Here is an 18,752-nt window from a genome sequence, read left to right on the forward strand (position 1 = left end):
TTAAACAGTCAGAAATCTGTAAATTATTTTGTATGTTTAGAATGCTATGTATATATGTTGTTTGAGTGTAGTATGTACTTAACTGTTTGTGCACTATGGTCCAGATGCACTGTTTGGTCAGGATGGAAATGTGCAATCAGATGGCAGTAAACCTGAACTTGACATCCTGGAAGACTGCTAAACTGGAATAGCGAGCATTTTGTCCCAAAATTTTAATTTATTAGCATTTGGTTATCGTACTGGGGTTTCTCAGCTTCCAGCTCCTTTATCAAGAAAGTCTTTTTCCTTGTCATTAGTTAGCATTAAAGCTGCTAAATAGCAATCATATTCTTTTCACCAAATATCTCAAATTACATAATTTCTTCTGGACACTAAAGTTGAATATAAAAATAATTTTCTCAGTTTTACTGTTCATTCATGCAATGTGTGGGAGTGGTAAGAATATTCTACTTAAATTATATTTAATAGCTATAAACATGAAATAAACCACACTTATCTGAAGGAATGCTGTGCAATTCTAAATCTTAATGCTTTAAAACTAATGCATTTCCTTCAAATATTAATGGCAGCTTTGTTTACAAATGTTTTATTTTGCAGATTAGCAGTCGACCCTATAATTGAGAACTATGGAGAATAAAAAAGGATCTTCTGAACAGATGCTGCTGGAGCCTTACCATTATGTGCTTCAGTTACCAGGTAAGGCTTTTGTGTTGTGTGTCAAACACCTTGGAGCAGCCAGCTGTTAGATTTTTGAAGTCATTTGTTGTGGGATTGGAGAGTTCAAGATTTTCATCAACACTTAAATGCAGTGATGCTTCATATCATTCCTGAAATTCAAAGTTTGTAATTGACTATTACTCACACCCTGTTTTAAGCAGTGACTGGCATTGTGGGCCATTGTGACAAAATGGCACACCCAAGAAGTCAGACTGGTTTATTGCACTGGCCACTCTGCTTACATTCACTCCTTGCTGCTGACAAGTGACGTCACAACAGCGCCGGCCTTGGATTGGTTGACGTTCCTGCTATTTGCTTGTTTACTGCCGTGCAGGTTGCCACCTGGGATGAAGGTCACTGGCCTCTGTGCGGTCGCTGTTTTCGTCAGCCATCTTGTGCGCTGGGTCATGTCCCGTTGAGCGACCTGCTACACGACCCCCCAAACCAGCAATTGGGGCGCTGTTTCCCGCTTTCGGTGGCCTACCTCTGTGTCGCAGGGGCTGAGTGGAGACCGTTTGGCTAATGTTCAGATGTTCTGGCTTGAGATGATTGATGGTGAAAGTCTCTTCCTTACTGCTGATATCCAGCACATGTTGACCTGTTTTCTGACTACTTTATATGGCCCTTTGTGCAGCCATATAAAGGTGCAGAAGTGTTTGGTGTGCCCCCTCTAAAGGAAAACGTACTCTCAGGTCTCTAAATTTTTGGGGACTTGGCCTGACTCTGCGGCAGAGGCTGCGGAAGGGCTGGAATATCCAGTCTTTCCTGCAGCTTCGTCAATGAGGCTTTTGGCTCCTCTTGGTCCTTGGCGGCAGCCAAGAACTTTCCTGATATCACCAAGGGTGTACCATACACCATCTCAGCTGCTGAGGCATTGAATTCTTTTGGTGCGGTGCGAATCCCCAGGAAGACCCAGGGTAGCCCATCTGCCTAGTTTGGCCCCTTGAGCTAAGCCACCAAGACCTGTGGAACTGCTCCACCAACCCCTCGGCACTAGTGTCAATGAGGAACTGCCTTCCTGACCGTTCCACAGGTGGAGGAGGCTGTCACATTGATCACATGCTGCAACCATTAACAACGGTTGGCTGTGCAGTTTCCCTGAAACATGCAGGGTGGGTGACATCGACAGGCCCCCGCACCCAATCGTTCGTGAAAGTAACTACTGTTGGGTTGGCGAATCTACTTGCCGCTCCATTTGCTCTGGCCTTGTTGCCGGCTGTGTGCAGGGCCTAGTGGCCTGCTCCACCGAGGCACCATTTTCTTTCTTTGCTCTCTAGAGCACGTCTGCCTGGGCTGTGATTTTCCTGGGGCTGCTGAAGTCTTCATTGGCGAGCAAAAGTTGAATATCCTTGGGCAGCTGCTCCAGGAAATCTGCTCGAAGAGTTGAGGCCTGTGTCCCTCAGCAAGGGTGACCATTTTGTTCGAGGGTGGATGGGGCCCTGTCCGCTAAACTGTCTATATACAGCAATCCGGCGGCACACGTGCTATGAGAGGCCGAGGGTGTGGGTTGATAGTTCCTGGATGGCGTCTATTTGCTTTGCTCCGGAGGCTGCAGTAGGAAGTCGACAATCCTTGCTGCCATGTCCTGGTCGAGAGGGCTCACCACATTGTAGTAATGTGTGTCGTTGGAGGTGATCTGTCAAAGGTGGAACTGGACCTCAGCCTGTTAGAACCACACATGTGGCTGCAATGCCCAGAACGTTGGCAGCTTCAATGAGGCCACATGGTCCATCTTTGGATCCAACTAGCAGTTGGACCTGCTGGGGTCCAATGTAGCATGTGCCGCTACATTGGAAAGAATGCCATACGCCCAAGAAGTCCAAGACTGATTTATTGCACTCTCATCTCTACATATTCTCTCCCCATTGCTGATGACCGGAGTAATGTCACAACAACGCTGACCTCTGATATGTCAGCATTCCTGCAGATGCTCATTGTTTCCCACCATTCAGATTGTTACCTGGGATGAAACTTGTTGTCCCCCGCATGGTCTGCATGGTTGCCTTGTTCATAGGCCATTTTGTGTGCCGGGTCACATCACGGTTAGCATGCTGCTACACTGTATGGCTTACTTATTAATTAGAGCCCTGTTTCCTAAAACTGGAATCTGGATATTATACTTTGCCTTTTGTGTCAGTGAGTACACTAAAATATCTATTTTGTCTAGTTTTATTATCATATTTTACAGGTTTTGTCTTAAAGGAAAAAGGAATTTGAGATTTTTAATTTTGACAGTCCCCAAAGTAGGGATTTTGAAAAATTAAGAATTAAGTTGCAGCCAATGTTCCTGCTGTGTTGCCCTTGTGCATCTTTGAGCCTGAAAAACACCCACAAAATTAACTGATGGGTATAATTTTAGCTCTTAATGGCTTTTGTTTTGCCTTCTTTAGTACAACAATGTATAGTTAGTTCCAATGTAATGGTCATGTGTGGGAGAAATGATCTAAGATCAGTTGTTGCAACATTAGGCATTCCAGAATTTAGCATTTCCTGAAGAATAATGGGACAATTTCCTTGGGAAAACCAATAGTAAAAGAGTTCAAACCTCAGTCAGTGGCAATTTAAAATAAATTTAATAAAAATGATGGAACTGAAAATAAAGAAATCTTTTGGTTGTTGTTAAATCTTACCTAATTCGTATTCTTTGGGGAAAGAAACATTTGCCCTTGCCTGGTTGGAATTTTTGAATCTGCTCAAAAATGCTGGAGAAACTCAGCAAGACATGTAATGTGTTTATGCAGCCAAGATAAAAGGTACATATCCAACTTTTCTGTTCTCCCCTCCACCCTCCCCACCCCAATTTATTCAGGTGCTTGCCTGCTGTTTGCTCAAACTTTGAAGGGCTCAGGCTTTATCTTGGTTACATAAGGAACCCTGCATGACTTACTGAGTTTTGCCAGCATTTTGGTGGAAGTCAGTGTCTGCAGATTTTCATGTTTAACTTGTTTTTTCTGATTCCATTTGAGAATTTGTCAAATACAAAAGTATAATGTACATAATGCAATGAAAGACTTGAGTACTGCAACTTTCCAGTTACTTAAAACCATCACAAATTGAGTGTAATTAAGGTTCTACAAAAAAAAGGAAGAGAAAATAATCACTGTCCAACTGCAAAAAAAAAATGCTGTCAGAATTGCAGACAAATCTTTGGTTATAGTAGTATGTGGCTCAGGTGATTTACAGAGGTTCATGAGCGTAGGTAGTTGGAAATAAATGGCTCTTGAACCTAGAGGTACTCTAGGTTTCTGTACCTTCTCCCTGAAGATGGGGACGTGTGACCAGACTGATGGGGAAATCCTTTGTTCGAAGCCACCTTGAGGTGGTACCTCACAAATAGGCAGGAGATCGGTAGCATGGATGAATTTGGCTGTTTTTGCAGAAGTGTTCATAGAAATGTACAGCACAGTACCAGTCCTTTAACCTACAATTTTATACTGACTGAATAATGCACTCTTAGCTGTCTAGAATTTCTACTACTAAACATCCATTTTTCACAATTTTAGATAGACCCAATTGTACATGCCTCCGCCACTGTTGCTGGTATGGAAAAACATGCCTCTTGCATCCCCCTACTTGTTCCCAAGCACCTTAAAACTATTCTCTCTGTCAGCCATGGGGAAATATCCTTTGCCATTCATATAGTCAGTGCTTCTCATCCTCCATCATTCCGAGGAGAAAAGACCAAGTTCACAACCTATTCTTGTAAGGCATGCTCTCCCATCTAGTCAGCATCCTTGTAAATCTCCTCTGCATGCTCTCTGTAGCATCCACATCTTTCCTGTAATTAAGTGATCAAAACAGAACCCATTATTCCAATTTGGGTCTAGCTGAAGTCTTGCATACCTGCAACATCACCTCGCAACTCTTGAACTCAATCTCATGGTGAATGAAGGCCAACACATGCCTTAACAGCACTATCCACCTATGCAACAGCTTGTAGTGTCCAATGGACACAGTCCCTGAGATCACTCAGTCTTCCCATTAATGCTATATTCTGCCTTTAATTTTGACCTGCCAGAATGAACCACCATGCTTTCTAGGTTAAACTCCATCTGCTGTTTCTCAGCCCAGCTTCCTTTGTAACCTCTGGCAGCCCTCCACACTGTTCATAGCACCATCTACTTTTGTTCTGTCTGAAAACCTACTAACCTGCTGTTTCACTTGATCATCAATGCCCTTTATAAAATTTACAAAATGGGGAGGGTTTCTAAAACAGATCCATGCAGAATGTGAACCATCAAAAACTGCCTTTTCTGGGCAAGCAAGTTCTCATCCACAAAATAAGGCCTCCTTAGATTCTATGCCTCCTTACTCTCTGAGCCTTGCATGGGAACCTACTACAATCCATATACACTACATCCATATTCTCCCTTCAATGATGTGAATCTGTAACATTCTCAGAATTCAATCAGGCTTGTGAGACACGACCTTCCGCTGACAAATCCATGCTGACCATCCCTGATCAGATTACTCCTTACAAATGCTTGAAATCTTGTGTTTCAGCATCTTCAACAGCTTGTCCAAAACTGAAGTAAGGCTGGGTATTTGTTTCCAAACTATTCTGAGAAATATCCAGTCAGTATAATTTCCATAGGATACCAGAGGACATTTGATAGAGTATTTGACGTGCCAATTCTTCTCAACCTCTTCAAAGTAGGCACATTGGTGTGCCTTCTTTACAGTTGGGTTGATGCGCTGGCCTCAGGTGACATCCTCTGGAATGTAGATAGCCAGGAACTATCCCATCGTTGAACATGGGTGTCTGGTACATCAGTTTCTCCTTAGTCCGCAATAAGCTCCTTGGTCTTCCTGACATTGACAACAGGAATGTTCTGGCACTATACAACCAGATTCTTGATTGCCACCCAATAATCTTTACTCAACATTACTTGTTGGGCAGTATTATCAGAGAATTTGTAGATTATATTGGAGACAAATTTGGTGATGTGGTCATGAGTACAGTGGAAATAGGCCTTGAGGTAGAGCCTGTGGGCAAAGAGAAAGGCCATTGATTGGGGACTGCTCATGAAGTAAAGGATCCAGTTGCAAAGAGAGGATTGGAATCAAATCCTTGAGTTGCGTTTAGTTTGATTGTTATTAGATGGTGTTGACTGCAGCATTTAATGAATGTAGGTGCTTTTGTGGTCCAACAGTGGAGTGCCAGTGAAAGGACATTCGCTATTAATCTTTTGTGGCACTAGGCAAATTTAAGTGAGTCCAGGTCCTTCCTAAGACAGGAAATAGGCCATTAGCACCATCTCGGTACTTTGAGGGATTGTGGGGAAATCAGCATGACTAAAAAAAATTGGTTCAAAGACCATCAGCATCGAGAAAACGACCAGTAGCCAAAAAAAACATTGGGCTTTGTAAGAGACTTGAATGTCAGGCATATGACGTTGCCTACAGTGCCTTGTATCATTATTGGGTGGCAATCAAGAATCTGGTTGTATAGTGCCAGAACATTCCTGTTGAAAATGTCAGGAAGACCAAGGAGCTTATTGCAGACTAAGGAGAAACTGATGTACCAGACACCCATGTTCAACGATGGGATAGTTCCTGGCTATCTACATTCCAGAGGATGTCACCTGAGGCCAGCGCATCAACCCAACTGTAAATATTGTTATATCATATTTGACAGCATATGAGGCCCTCCATTTCAGCAGGGAATATTAAGAATTTTTAAAATTTTCTGTGTACATGTTTCAACATATTTATGGATAAGCAGATTTACAGGTACCATGTTTTATTTGGCATTGTTTCAATGAGAGCGAACATTAGGATGAACAAGTGTACCTTCTATGTCCAGGATAGTGGCAGTGGCAGCATTTGGGGGGGGGGGGGGTGGGTGTTGAGGGTTGTGGCAGCAGTGCTCACTGGGGGGGGCTTTCAAGTGGCACCTGGAGGATCCCTCCCTCCCTCCCTGATACAGGGCCAGGTGGCAAAACCAGGGTCTCCAAAATATCTGCTTTGCATAAAAGTCCTGGGAAGGGGGGTTGGATTTGGAGCTTTTTTAGGAAAAATACAGTAATTGGAATTGGCAACTGTACAAGAAATAGTAATTGCATTTAAGACTTGTGTAAGATGTCCATTATAATGTCTATTCCTTTCAATAAGGAAAACAAGTGAGGACCAAGCTTTCGCAGGCCTTCAACCATTGGTTGAATGTCCCTGAAGAAAAGTTGCAGGTAAGAGTTCATTTGTATTGCATGGCTTGCAAAACTTTCTGAAATGTAATAGCATTTCATAAATTAGATAAATAGATAGAGGTACTTAAAATGATGAAAGGAATAGATAGACTAGACATAAACACTCTTTCCCCTGAGAGCAGGGAAGGTTGGAATAAGAGTTGAGGGTAAGGGGGCAACACTTTAGGAGAAATATTAGAGGTGGCTTTTTCTACTCAGCGAGTAGTGGCAGAATGGAATGATCTTCCAAATGAGATAGTTGCAGCACGGTCCTTTGTCATTTCAGAGAAGGTTGGATGTGTACATGGAGGTGAGGGGGTTGTTGGAGGGTTATTGGCAGAGAGCGAGAGGTTTGAGCTGGTGGAATTGTTCTATTGAACCGGTGCGGATTCGAAAGGCCGACATGGCCTGTTTCCGCTCCGTGAATGGTTATATGATTATGTGATTAAAATAAGAAAACTGAAGGAAATTCTTTCTGTGCAACTGAAATCAATTAGTATCAACCCATGTTACATGAGACTTGATGAAAAATTATGGTTGTGCTGCTAGCTGTCCAGTTTTTTGTTTAATCACTGCTGTGATTATGACCCATCTGCTTCATTTGCAGTGGCTAAGATAACAGGTTGGCATAGTTAGAATCAAGTGTACGTAGCTTAGTTTTTGATTTGGTGGAGACTGGAACATGTATAGTTTGAGCTTGAATGTGTTTAAGTTGGAGTGAATTTGTAAAATCAAATAATAGGTTGTCAAGTTGGGATTGGACATATTTGGGTCCTGGTGTTTCATCAGAATTCTTATTGAAGATGAATGAGGTTTTCACAATGACAATTCTATTCAATCTTGCTACTGTCGCAGTCATGCACTTACCTTAGTTGGGAGTAGTGCTGGTTGCCATTGGTGTCTTAATTTGGGGCAGCGCGTGAAGTGTAGAAGCGCGTATGAGCGGGTTGAAATGGGAGGGGGTGGCTGTGAACACTGGATCACAGTCTTGAGATCACCTGTGTGGCAGAGAGCCAATGAAAAGATCGATGAGGGGGGGTTTGGCTGGACGGTGTTTGGTTGGATTAAGAAAATTGACTCCATTTTGTACTGAAAATGAGGTGTGCTCTTTGCATGTATAATGTGTAACATATAGCTGCTACACTACACTACTTTGAATATCCATAGATTCTGATACTACTCTGTTGTGTGTAATTAAATTGTTGATAAAATATTTGTTATTTAAATGGCATGGTGGCAAGGATACATTTATTGTTGAACTCTTAACGGCCCTTAAATAATAACCACATTGCTGTGGATCTTGAATCACATGAAGACTGGATAGTAGTCTGGTGACCTTTTAACAATCCAGTAATTTCATTATAGCTGTTATTGTCAAGTTTATTTCATCTGATGAAAGTGTTCTCCTGTCCTCTGTGCAAAACATGCAGACACGTGTATTATCGGTGTTTGTTTTTTGTAAATATAGTTTTGTGAAACAAGTCTCCGGTGGTTAATGTGAGCAGTTCCCTTGGTTGTTCAGCATTCTCAATGCCCATGGGAAGAAGCTATTCCTCAGCCTGGTGGTGCTACCTTTGTTCAAGCGTCTCTTCCCTGATGGGAGCAGCTAAAAGATGCTGTGTAGGGTGGAAGGGGTCCCCAATGATTTTGCGTGCCCTCTTCAGACACCAATCTTTGTAGATCACTTCGATTGGAGGAGGACAACTCCAATGATCATCTCTGCCACTTTTATGATCCCGTGGATTGAACTCTGCTCCATTTTTCTGCAGCAACCTTATCACACTGATGCAGCTGGCCAGGACTCTCTCGACATGCTCGTGGCTGGTAGCTGTGTCCGTTTCAGTCTTCTCAGAAAATGGTCACTTTTGCGCCTTCCTGAGGAGATGTCATTTGTCCAAGATCGGCCACTAGTTAAGTAGACTCCAAGGAACAAGGTGCTCGCCATTCTTTCTACTGCAGTTGATGTGGAGGGTGATTGCTCCTGGTACTCTGGAAGTCCATGATCGTCTCCTTCATCCTATCCACATTGAAATTTGGGTTGTTATTCTCACACCATATCATGACATTTTCCACCTCTTCTCTGCAGTGCAACTTGTTGTCGTTGCTGATGACACCAGATACTTGTGTCATGGTGCAAACTTGATGACACTGTTGGAGGTGGATCTGGCAATGCAGTCGTGGATCAGTAGCATTAACGGGTGGGCTGGGTACTCAGCCTGAAGGATGCCTGTGCTCAGTGTAATGGTGCTCTATATTCTGCTACCAACCTGGACAGATGTGGTCTTTCCATTAGGAAGTCCAGAATCCTGTAACAGAGGGATGTTGAGTCCTAGCAAGGACAGCTTCTCCACCAACCTCTGGGAAATGATTGTATTAAACACCAAGCTGAAGTCTATGAACAGCAGCCTGGCGTATGAGGTGTCATTCTCTAGTTGGGCCAGGACAGAGTGAAGTCTGAAAATGTTATCTGTGGAACAGTTTCTTCTTGGCGAATTGACTTGAGACCAGCACCTCTGGGAGATGTGCTTTGATGCGTTCCATTGTCAAGCATTTCATAATAGTGGTCAATGCCACAGGGCAGTAATCATTGAGACCTGTGACACCCTCGTGGATACTGGGATGATGGTGGCTGTCTTGAACCATGCAAAGTTCGTGGCATTCTACTGAGTTGTTTGTAAATTGGGAGCTTTCAACCCGTAGACTGCCTGTATTTACTTAAATTTAAACTCCACTATTGTGGCCAGTTTGTATTCTTGTTCACTCAAAAATGTCAAATCTAGTAAACATCAGAAGAAAGTTAGTACTGTTCTAAGCACTAGTAATTTTATCTGCAATGAAGATATCTACTTTTCATGTTTTGAATAGTTTTCCTTTCCCTCTCCTACTGTAGAGTTGACTGGTTGGCAGCTTGAAAGTAATTACTGTGTATACAGTACTCATGTAAAAGTCAAATTTTCGAGTTATCTTTTCATGTTAAATTTATGGTGTCGTCTGACATGGATACTACTGTAGAATGGCAGAAATTCATGAGAGAATCCAAAATGCTACATCAGTAGTCCAAGTGATCTCCAAACAAATAAAGAACAAAAACACAATGAATTAAAGTAATAATAGTCTGCACATTAAAATACAAGTCTTACCAAGTAATAAAAACCAGAAAAGTCAAATATGAAAGTTCTGCAATCATTTTTTAAACTTTATTTATTCATTCAAAAAACAAATAGTACATAACATATACAACAATTAACCATAAACATGAACGTTATTTTTTTAAATATACAGAAAAAAGAAAAGAACCCCCCCCCCACCTACAGCCAACTCTCCTAAGGAGAGCCATAAAGAAAGAAAGAAAAAGGAAAAAAATTAAAGAAAATTTAAATATACATTAAAAAAACTATAATTATCACACGAAACTTTTTCCATTATTAAACAATATCTCATTTCATTATGCCATCTATTAATATCAGTCATATTTGTATCTTTCCACGTACTAGCAATACATTTTTTCGCTACAGATAAAGCTAAATATACAAAAGCAAGCTGAAACTTATCTAATCCCAAGCCTTTCAGAGGTTGCAAACTACCCAATAAAAATACTGTCGGATCTAAAAGTATTTTAATCTTATACAGGTATTCTAAAAACAATTGAATTTTCTTCCAAAAAGATTGTATATGTATACATGACCAAACAGCATGAAAAAATGTTCCAACAGAATTACCACATCCAAAACACAAATCTGATTCATGAAAACCATATTTTTTTTAAAATTTTCAGGTGTTAAATATAATTGATGTAAAAAATTATAATCATTGCATAATGTGCATTTATCAATCCAGTTACATTATCATAACAGATATCTAACCAATCATCCTCGGAAAAAATAAAACCAGTATCCGCTTCCCACTTACTTTTAGATCTATCCCACCCTTTTTATCCATACCATCCTGTAATATTTGATACATGGATGAAATATAACCCTTCATAAGAAGTCTCAAATTTAGTCATTTCAGGTAAATTCATATCTCTACCAAATGTACATTTTACCAAAGATCAAATTTGATAATAGAGAAACAGAGTTCTTATCAATACCAAAACTGTCCTTCATCTGATTACAAGATAAAAATTTACCCTCTTTAAAACAATCTCCCAAATTTATCACACCTTTAAATCTCCAATGCAATAAACTTCGATTATGTATTGAAAAAGAAATAAGTTGATTATTATACAACGGAGTTGAAGCCGATAATTCACCCCTAGAGCCTATCATTTTATTTTTCTTTATCCATAACTTCATTAGATGTTTTAGTATAGGCACATTATACTGCTGTAACAAATTTATATTCCATCTAAACAAAAATTGATGTATTTCAAATTCAGAAATATTTGCCATCTCAATTTTGGCCCAACTAGGAGGCCGTACCAAATCCATCAATGAACTAATAAATTTAAGTTGGGCTGCTTCATAATAATTTTGAAAATATGGTAAACGTAATCCCCCTAACTCATATTTCCAAGTTAATTTATTCAAAGCTACTCTTGAAAATTTACCTCTGCATAAAAACTCCTTAACCATTTAATTCAAATCTCAAAAAAAATTATCAAGTAAATACAGAATAGATTGAAACAAATATTGCATATGCGGAAAAATATTCATCTTAATTGTATTTATCCTACCCAATAAATTAATAGGTAAATCTTTCCATTTAATCAAATCAGTTTTGATTTTTTTATTAACGGAACATAATTTAATTTATATAAAGATTGATAATTAACATTCAAAATTATACCCAAATATTTAATTCGATCAGTCCATTTCAAATTAATAATCTTATAAACTGAATAATCTCCTTCACTTACCGGTAATATTTCACTTTTTTCCCCAATTAACTTTATATCCAGAAAGACATCCATATTGTATTAAACACTCCTTCAAGTGCAAAAGTGACTGAGCTGGGTTTGTTAAATACACCAATACATCAACAAATAAATTAATTTTATACTCCTCGTCTAAAACTTTCATACCTTGTATCTGTGTATTTTGTCTTATCAGCTGTGCTAAAGGTTCAATCACTAACGCAAACAAAGCTGGTGATGAAGGACAACCTTGACGAGTTGATCGAGTCAATTTAAACTGTTCCGAAATCAAACCATTCGTCAATACTCTAGCTACCGGTTTACTATATAGAGCCTTAATCCAACCAATAAAGAAAGGACCAAACTTAAATTTCTCCAAAACTTTAAACAAAAAATTCCACTCAACTCTATCAAATGCTTTTTCTGCATTTAAAGATATCACCATTGGGTGATCTGAAGATTGTCGAAATCTATTAATCAAACTAATCACGTGCAGAATATTATCCGAAACATATCTATTCTTGATGAAACCAGTTTGATCCATATGAATCAACATGGGTAAAAATTTAGCCAATCTATTTGCTAATATTTTAGCTATTTTATAATCTACATTTAACAATGAAATTGGTCTATATGAAGATACTTTCAAAGGAACTCTATCTTTTTTTGGGATTACTGTAATTAAAGCACTAGAACGAGACTCGGGTAATTCATAATGTTCTCCAACTTGACGTAATACATCCCCAAACACTGTCGATAAATCATCAAAAAATTTTATAAAATTCAACCGAAAATCCATCATCACCAGGCGATTTACCGTTCGGCATTTCCATCATAGCCATTTTAATTTCCGAATCAGTAAATGGTTCTTCTAACTCCTGTATATCTGCATCCTCTAATATCGGTAAATTCAACTGTGATTTTTTTTTAAAAATCAATTGATCCAGTTTCTTTTCCTTCAGATGTATATAACTTTTTAAAAATAAAATAAACAAAATTCATCATTAATCTCACGAGGTTTATAAGTAATAAGAGAATTTCGTCTAACAGCATTAATAGTCCTCGAAATCTGTTCTTTCTTTAATTGCCATGCCAATACCTTAAGTGCTTTCTCTCCCCAATCATAATACTGTTGTTTAGTCCTATTAATCACACATTCAAATTGATAAGATTGCAAAGTATTATTCCAATTTCAACCTTGATAATTCTATTTTCTGATCTTCTGTAGCATCTTTCTGGAATTCCTTTTCTAACTCATCAATCTGTTTCTCTAATTCAAGACTCTGATTTAATCGATTCTTTTTTATTTTAGATGTATAACTAATTATTTGTCCTCTCAAATAAGCTTTCATAGCATCCTATAATACAAACTTACTTTGAACAGAATTAGAATTTTCTTTAAAAATAATTAGTTTTTTCAAAAAATCAATAAATTCCATATTTTTTAACAACATTGTATTAAACCTCCAACAATATGCCTCTTGAATTTTCTCAGAAGTTGCATATGTAAAATATAACAAAGAATGATCTGAAATCACCCTACTTTTATATTCCGCTTGTTGTATTTTCCCTTGTAAATGTGCCGATACTAAAAAGAAGTCAATCCTTGAAAACGATTCATGTCTAGATGAATAAAAGGAAAAATCTTTCTCTGTCAGATTAAGACGTCTCCAAATATCTACTAAATTAAGATCTTTCATCAACGCTTGAACCTGAACTGCCATCTTAGATTTCTTAACTTTCTTCGGAGATCTATCTAATAAAGGTTCCAAAACACAATTAAAATCACCACCAACTAAAATATTATCATTAGCCTGACCCAAACATAAAAATGCATCTGAAATAAATATTTCATCATCTGCATTTGGGGCATAAATATTAAGTCCAAAATTCACTAAAAATCTTACAATTCAATTTAAGAATACATCCTGCCTTTTCCTCCATTGATTATAATTCAAAAGATAAATTTTAATGTATCAAAATTGCTACGCCTTTAGCCTAGAATTAAATGAAGAAGAATATACATGCCCAACCCAGTCCCTCTTTAATTTCATGCTTTCTATCACATTCAAATGTTTTTCTTGTAAAAAAGCATCAATTTTCATTTTCTTAATATACACCAAGACTCGCTTACGCTTGATCGGACTGTTTAAACCTCGAACATTAAAAGTAGCAAACCTCAACTTCTACTTATCTACTATTATTACTAAATACCAATAATATCTTTATATGAAAACTCAAATCAACATATATAGGCCCTCCAATAGGAGAAAAAAAATCACAAATTAAAAGCTAACTAAAATGAAAATTAAAAAAAATAAAGAAAAAAAAAGAATCTCCCCCCCCCAAAAAAAAAACTACCAAAAGGTAGTAATCCCTAAACAAAAATTGGGAGTGGGTCACCCACCAGTGGCTGATGGCTAGTAAAGAACTTAGAGCAAATCTCTCCCTCCCCAGCCAAACATTGAATAACATCAAAATATCATAACAAAAAAATAGAGTAAGAATAAGAAAATTCTTCTGTTCATCCAAGAGATTCCAATCTTGGAGATCCCATTTCAGAAGAAGTTGGACTCTTTCCATTCCCGTTTTTTCCATTTCTGCCATTTCTTCCGTTTCCAGAACAACCAGATTTTTCTTCAGGAGACAATGGTGGACTATGTCTTTGTCCTCTTATATCTGGCAATGAATCAGCAAAAATCATTGCTTCACGATCATTCTCAAAAAACCGAAATTGATAGTCTCCATAAAACACCTTCAACACTGCCAGGTAGCGAAAAGTAGACTTATAACCATTACGCCACAAAACTTCTTTAACTGGATTATATCGACATTGATGTTGAATGACCTCTTGACTCAAATCAGGATTTTAAAAAAACTCTGCTATTCTGAATCAATAATAGAATTTGTCGTTGTCTCGCATTTTGCACTGCTAGTTAAAATATTGCTTCTCTGTCCAAATAATTCAAACATCGAATTATTACCGTCTTGGTGGTTGACCAGCTAAGGGTGTTCTTCTTAAAGCTCTATGGGCTCTTTCCAGTACCAAGCCTCCAGAAAAAAATTCTTGCCCTAATACTTGTGGGATTCAGTCTTTAAAAAAAACAGGATCTTTCTGGCAAAGCAACGATTTTCACATTATTCCTTCTACTTTGATTCTCCAAGTAGTCTATTTTCCTCTCTAACTCCTTGTGTTCTCCCAATTCTGACTAATTTTTCAACTTTCAACACATTTTCTGTGTTAGAAGCAACTTGTTGTTTACAGTCCAAAAAAGCAGTCTCAATTTTTTTAAATTCTTCATAAGATGCATCCACACGTGCTTTAACTTTATTCAGTTCTGAACTTATACTAGCAATCATTTGGACCATCTCATTCATTAAAGGTTGAATGACTGCATTTAATTGCATATACTGTAAATCAGAAAAGCTCAGCCCTGCTTTCTCTGATGTAGTGGCAGAACCAGGTAACTGCAGCTCCTGCTGCAACTCAACAAAAGGCATTTTAGAAGTTTTACTGCAGGTCTGGACTCCCAGCGACGGCACCCCAACTTCCTCAGGGGGTCGCCGCTGTTCTCCCCCGCATCTCGCTTTTCCACAAAACCACGAAGGAAAGCGATATCTTCAGGTTGAAATGCTTCCTGATGCATTTCCCACAATGGAGTCGTCTTCCTGCATGCTCCCTCCGTTAAAATCGAAAGACTTTCCAAATCTGGATCCACTTCTTGGGAACACGCACCTTCTTCCAGAGAACAGGTAATTCCAGCATCATCCTTCACTTGGTGAGTAGTAGACATTTTTTTTCAGCTCCCACAAGGAGTCTGAGGTTTAGACACTGAAGAAATTAAACCTGAAGCTGTATCAAGTCGTCTAGGCCCCAAATTGTCAGCACTTCGAAAATGTAACTTCTTCTGCACTTGAGGTTTAATCTTTTTACTATTAATGGCCATAATAGATCCTTAATACTTTAAACTAAAATTTAAAAAGTTTAAACTTGAAAACAAAGGGTTTAAAAAAATGGGTACTTAAAAGTCTGGCCAGAGGTTGAGATTACACGTCTAGACTCGACACCATCTTGCCACACCACCACCCCCCCCCCCAGTTCTGCAATCATTGATTGAAATTTAAAACAAGGGGTTGGAATGGGGAAAAAAGAGGAAGCTCAAAGGAGGAGATGGAGGTTGAATAGGGATAGGAAAGCATGAGGACTGGTCATGGGGGTGATGAGCCTGTGGGAGTCAGCAGCAGAGGCATCCAAGATGTCAGCCTCCCAGAAATGGGTGGGAACTGGCAAGGGAATCTGTATGGATGCTGGAGTGGAGTGGTTGAGCCCAAGATTGGTAGCTGTGTCACCAGAGCTGTAGGGGGCTCTGGTTTCTGGGTAGTTGGGGCTAAGGCATGAGTTTGCAACTGAGGTGTTAGCATCTCTGACCTGAGGGGGATTCGAGGGACAAGGTTAGAGACTAGCATAGACTTGAGGTCAAAAATAGGGTTTGACTTTTGCATTGACTTTTACACAAGCATATGTGGCAAGTATACAAAATATAACAGTTATATTGATCGTGGCTCAAGACTGCAGGATCGTGGCTCAAGACTGCAGGATCGTGGCTCAAGACTGCAGGATCGTGGCTCAAGACTGCAGGATCGTGGCTCAAGACTGCAGGATCGTGGCTCAAGACTGCAGGATCGTGGCTCAAGACTGCAGGATCGTGGCTCAAGACTGCAGGATCGTGGCTCAAGACTGCAGGATCGTGGCTCAAGACTGCAGGATCGTGGCTCAAGACTGCAGGATCGTGGCTCAAGACTGCAGGATCGTGGCTCAAGACTGCAGGATCGTGGCTCAAGACTGCAGGATCGTGGCTCAAGACTGCAGGATCGTGGCTCAAGACTGCAGGATCGTGGCTCAAGACTGCAGGATCGTGGCTCAAGACTGCAGGATCGTGGCTCAAGACTGCAGGATCGTGGCTCAAGACTGCAGGATCGTGGCTCAAGACTGCAGGATCGTGGCTCAAGACTGCAGGATCGTGGCTCAAGACTGCAGGATCGTGGCTCAAGACTGCAGGATCGTGGCTCAAGACTGCAGGATCGTGGCTCAAGACTGCAGGATCGTGGCTCAAGACTGCAGGATCGTGGCTCAAGACTGCAGGATCGTGGCTCAAGACTGCAGGATCGTGGCTCAAGACTGCAGGATCGTGGCTCAAGACTGCAGGATCGTGGCTCAAGACTGCAGGATCGTGGCTCAAGACTGCAGGATCGTGGCTCAAGACTGCAGGATCGTGGCTCAAGACTGCAGGATCGTGGCTCAAGACTGCAGGATCGTGGCTCAAGACTGCAGGATCGTGGCTCAAGACTGCAGGATCGTGGCTCAAGACTGCAGGATCGTGGCTCAAGACTGCAGGATCGTGGCTCAAGACCAGGTACCAGGTATTAGAACTGGAACATGAGATGGTGCTGGAAGCTTCCTGATCATGTCTGAGATTTGCACCTGGAGCTTGAATTGCTAATGGTTTGGACTGAAGGCTGATGGCTGCAGAGGCTGCAGGAGCACTGCAGGTGAAGCCATGAACACTCAGCGACTCTGGGATTGGACTCTTTTGCTTCTCTTTCTGGTTGTAAGGAGCATCGGCCAATTTTTACTGATTACGAATTTTTATCTGCCTTGCTATAGACAAAGGGAAATTTTGTGTAGTATCACATTTTCTGTTTTATTACTTGACAATAAGATTATCTTGATTCTTGAAAATAAAGCATTATTGGGACATATCAAGCTGCATTGGCTTGAAATGCATTTTCTTTTCAATCTTTTTGTTGGTTTTGAGAAAATAATACCATATATAGGTATGATACAAAGTTCAGGTAAAAGTAAATTAAAATTACCGAGTAAAAGACAACAGTAAATGAGATGTATATGATCCATGTTTTCAATTTTAAAAAAACTCAATTTCTAACACCAACCAACCTATCATCTGAGCACTTAAAGCAAATGTCAACTATCAATTTCAATACTAATAGTTCAAAAAATAAAGAAAAAAATTAATAAAAAGCAAAAATAATTGATCCATAAATTTTGAAAACAATTTTAAAAAGACCCCAAAAAGGAAAAAAAAATTAATTCTCATTTTAGTTGTTGAATATCTAATTTTCTTATAGAGGGATGCTATCAAATCCAATAACCACTGTGTCTGCATGGGAGGGACATCATCTTTCTACTGCAGCAAAATAAGCCTTCGAGCAATCAGGGAAACAAAAGCAATTATATGGGATTGAGATGAAGTCAAAATTAAGTCCATTTGTTCCAAAAATAGCAATCTCTCTCTGAGCCCTCTTATTGCTATCAAGAAATAAAGATAGTGTAGTAAATGCCTCTTTCCAGTAGTTACGAAGCCAGAACATATAATATGCTATCAAGAAATAAAGATAGTGTAGTAAATGCCTCTTTCCAGTCTTTACAAAGCCAGAACATATATAAAGAACCTTACTGAGTTGTACACTTCTCACATTTAGAGGATATATTGGAGTAAAATTTAGTTCATTAAACTTTGGAATAGTGGGCCCTATGGACCACTTTAAATTATAATAAGGAATGTCTAGCACAGAAAGTGGATGAATGTACATTTTTCAATGATCCCATGCATGTTTAACAATTGTTTTTAAATTTTTCCAAAATATAGTATCTCATCTCTTTTAAAAATTGTTTTTAACATATTTACACTTTCTTTTAGTATAATTCACTTCTCAGATACAAACACTGCCAACTTGCTTACAATTTCCTTCCCTCCCCAAAACTTTGAAAATTAAACAATAGCTAAAGCAATTAAAGTGACAAACAGAAAAATGGTTAAAAAGAAAAGAATTCAGCATAATCAACTTCCACTCCTTGAGGTGCTTCACTGGTGTTGTCTTTATGTATTTTGTTAGCTTTTTAGAACTGTGGGCTGTTGCTACTAGCTAATGAATACAGCTCTGGATCCAGCAGGGTCTGTTCCCGAAATCCTAGT

At 39.3% G+C, this 18,752-nt stretch overlaps 1 protein-coding gene across 6 annotated transcripts in view; it reads left to right on the plus strand.

Annotated features, from left to right (window-relative positions):
* ggps1 (geranylgeranyl diphosphate synthase 1) overlaps positions 1–18,752 on the plus strand; it is a 76,457-nt gene that overhangs the window by 29,661 nt on the left and 28,044 nt on the right. For 4 of the 6 annotated variants that reach the window (XM_069885143.1, XM_069885142.1, XM_069885145.1 and 1 more), the window contains 2 exons: positions 598–696; positions 6,832–6,902. In XM_069885143.1, the coding sequence (XP_069741244.1) occupies positions 627–696; positions 6,832–6,902 (141 nt within the window). In that variant the 5' untranslated portion in view covers positions 598–626. Of the gene's footprint in view, positions 1–597; positions 697–6,831; positions 6,903–18,752 lie in introns of those variants that run through there. The other 2 variants (XM_069885146.1, XM_069885147.1) reach the window with 2 other exon arrangements.

Source organism: Narcine bancroftii, chromosome 6 (genome assembly GCF_036971445.1).
Source record: "Narcine bancroftii isolate sNarBan1 chromosome 6, sNarBan1.hap1, whole genome shotgun sequence".
In the NCBI taxonomy this organism is placed as follows: Eukaryota; Metazoa; Chordata; class Chondrichthyes; order Torpediniformes; family Narcinidae; genus Narcine; species Narcine bancroftii.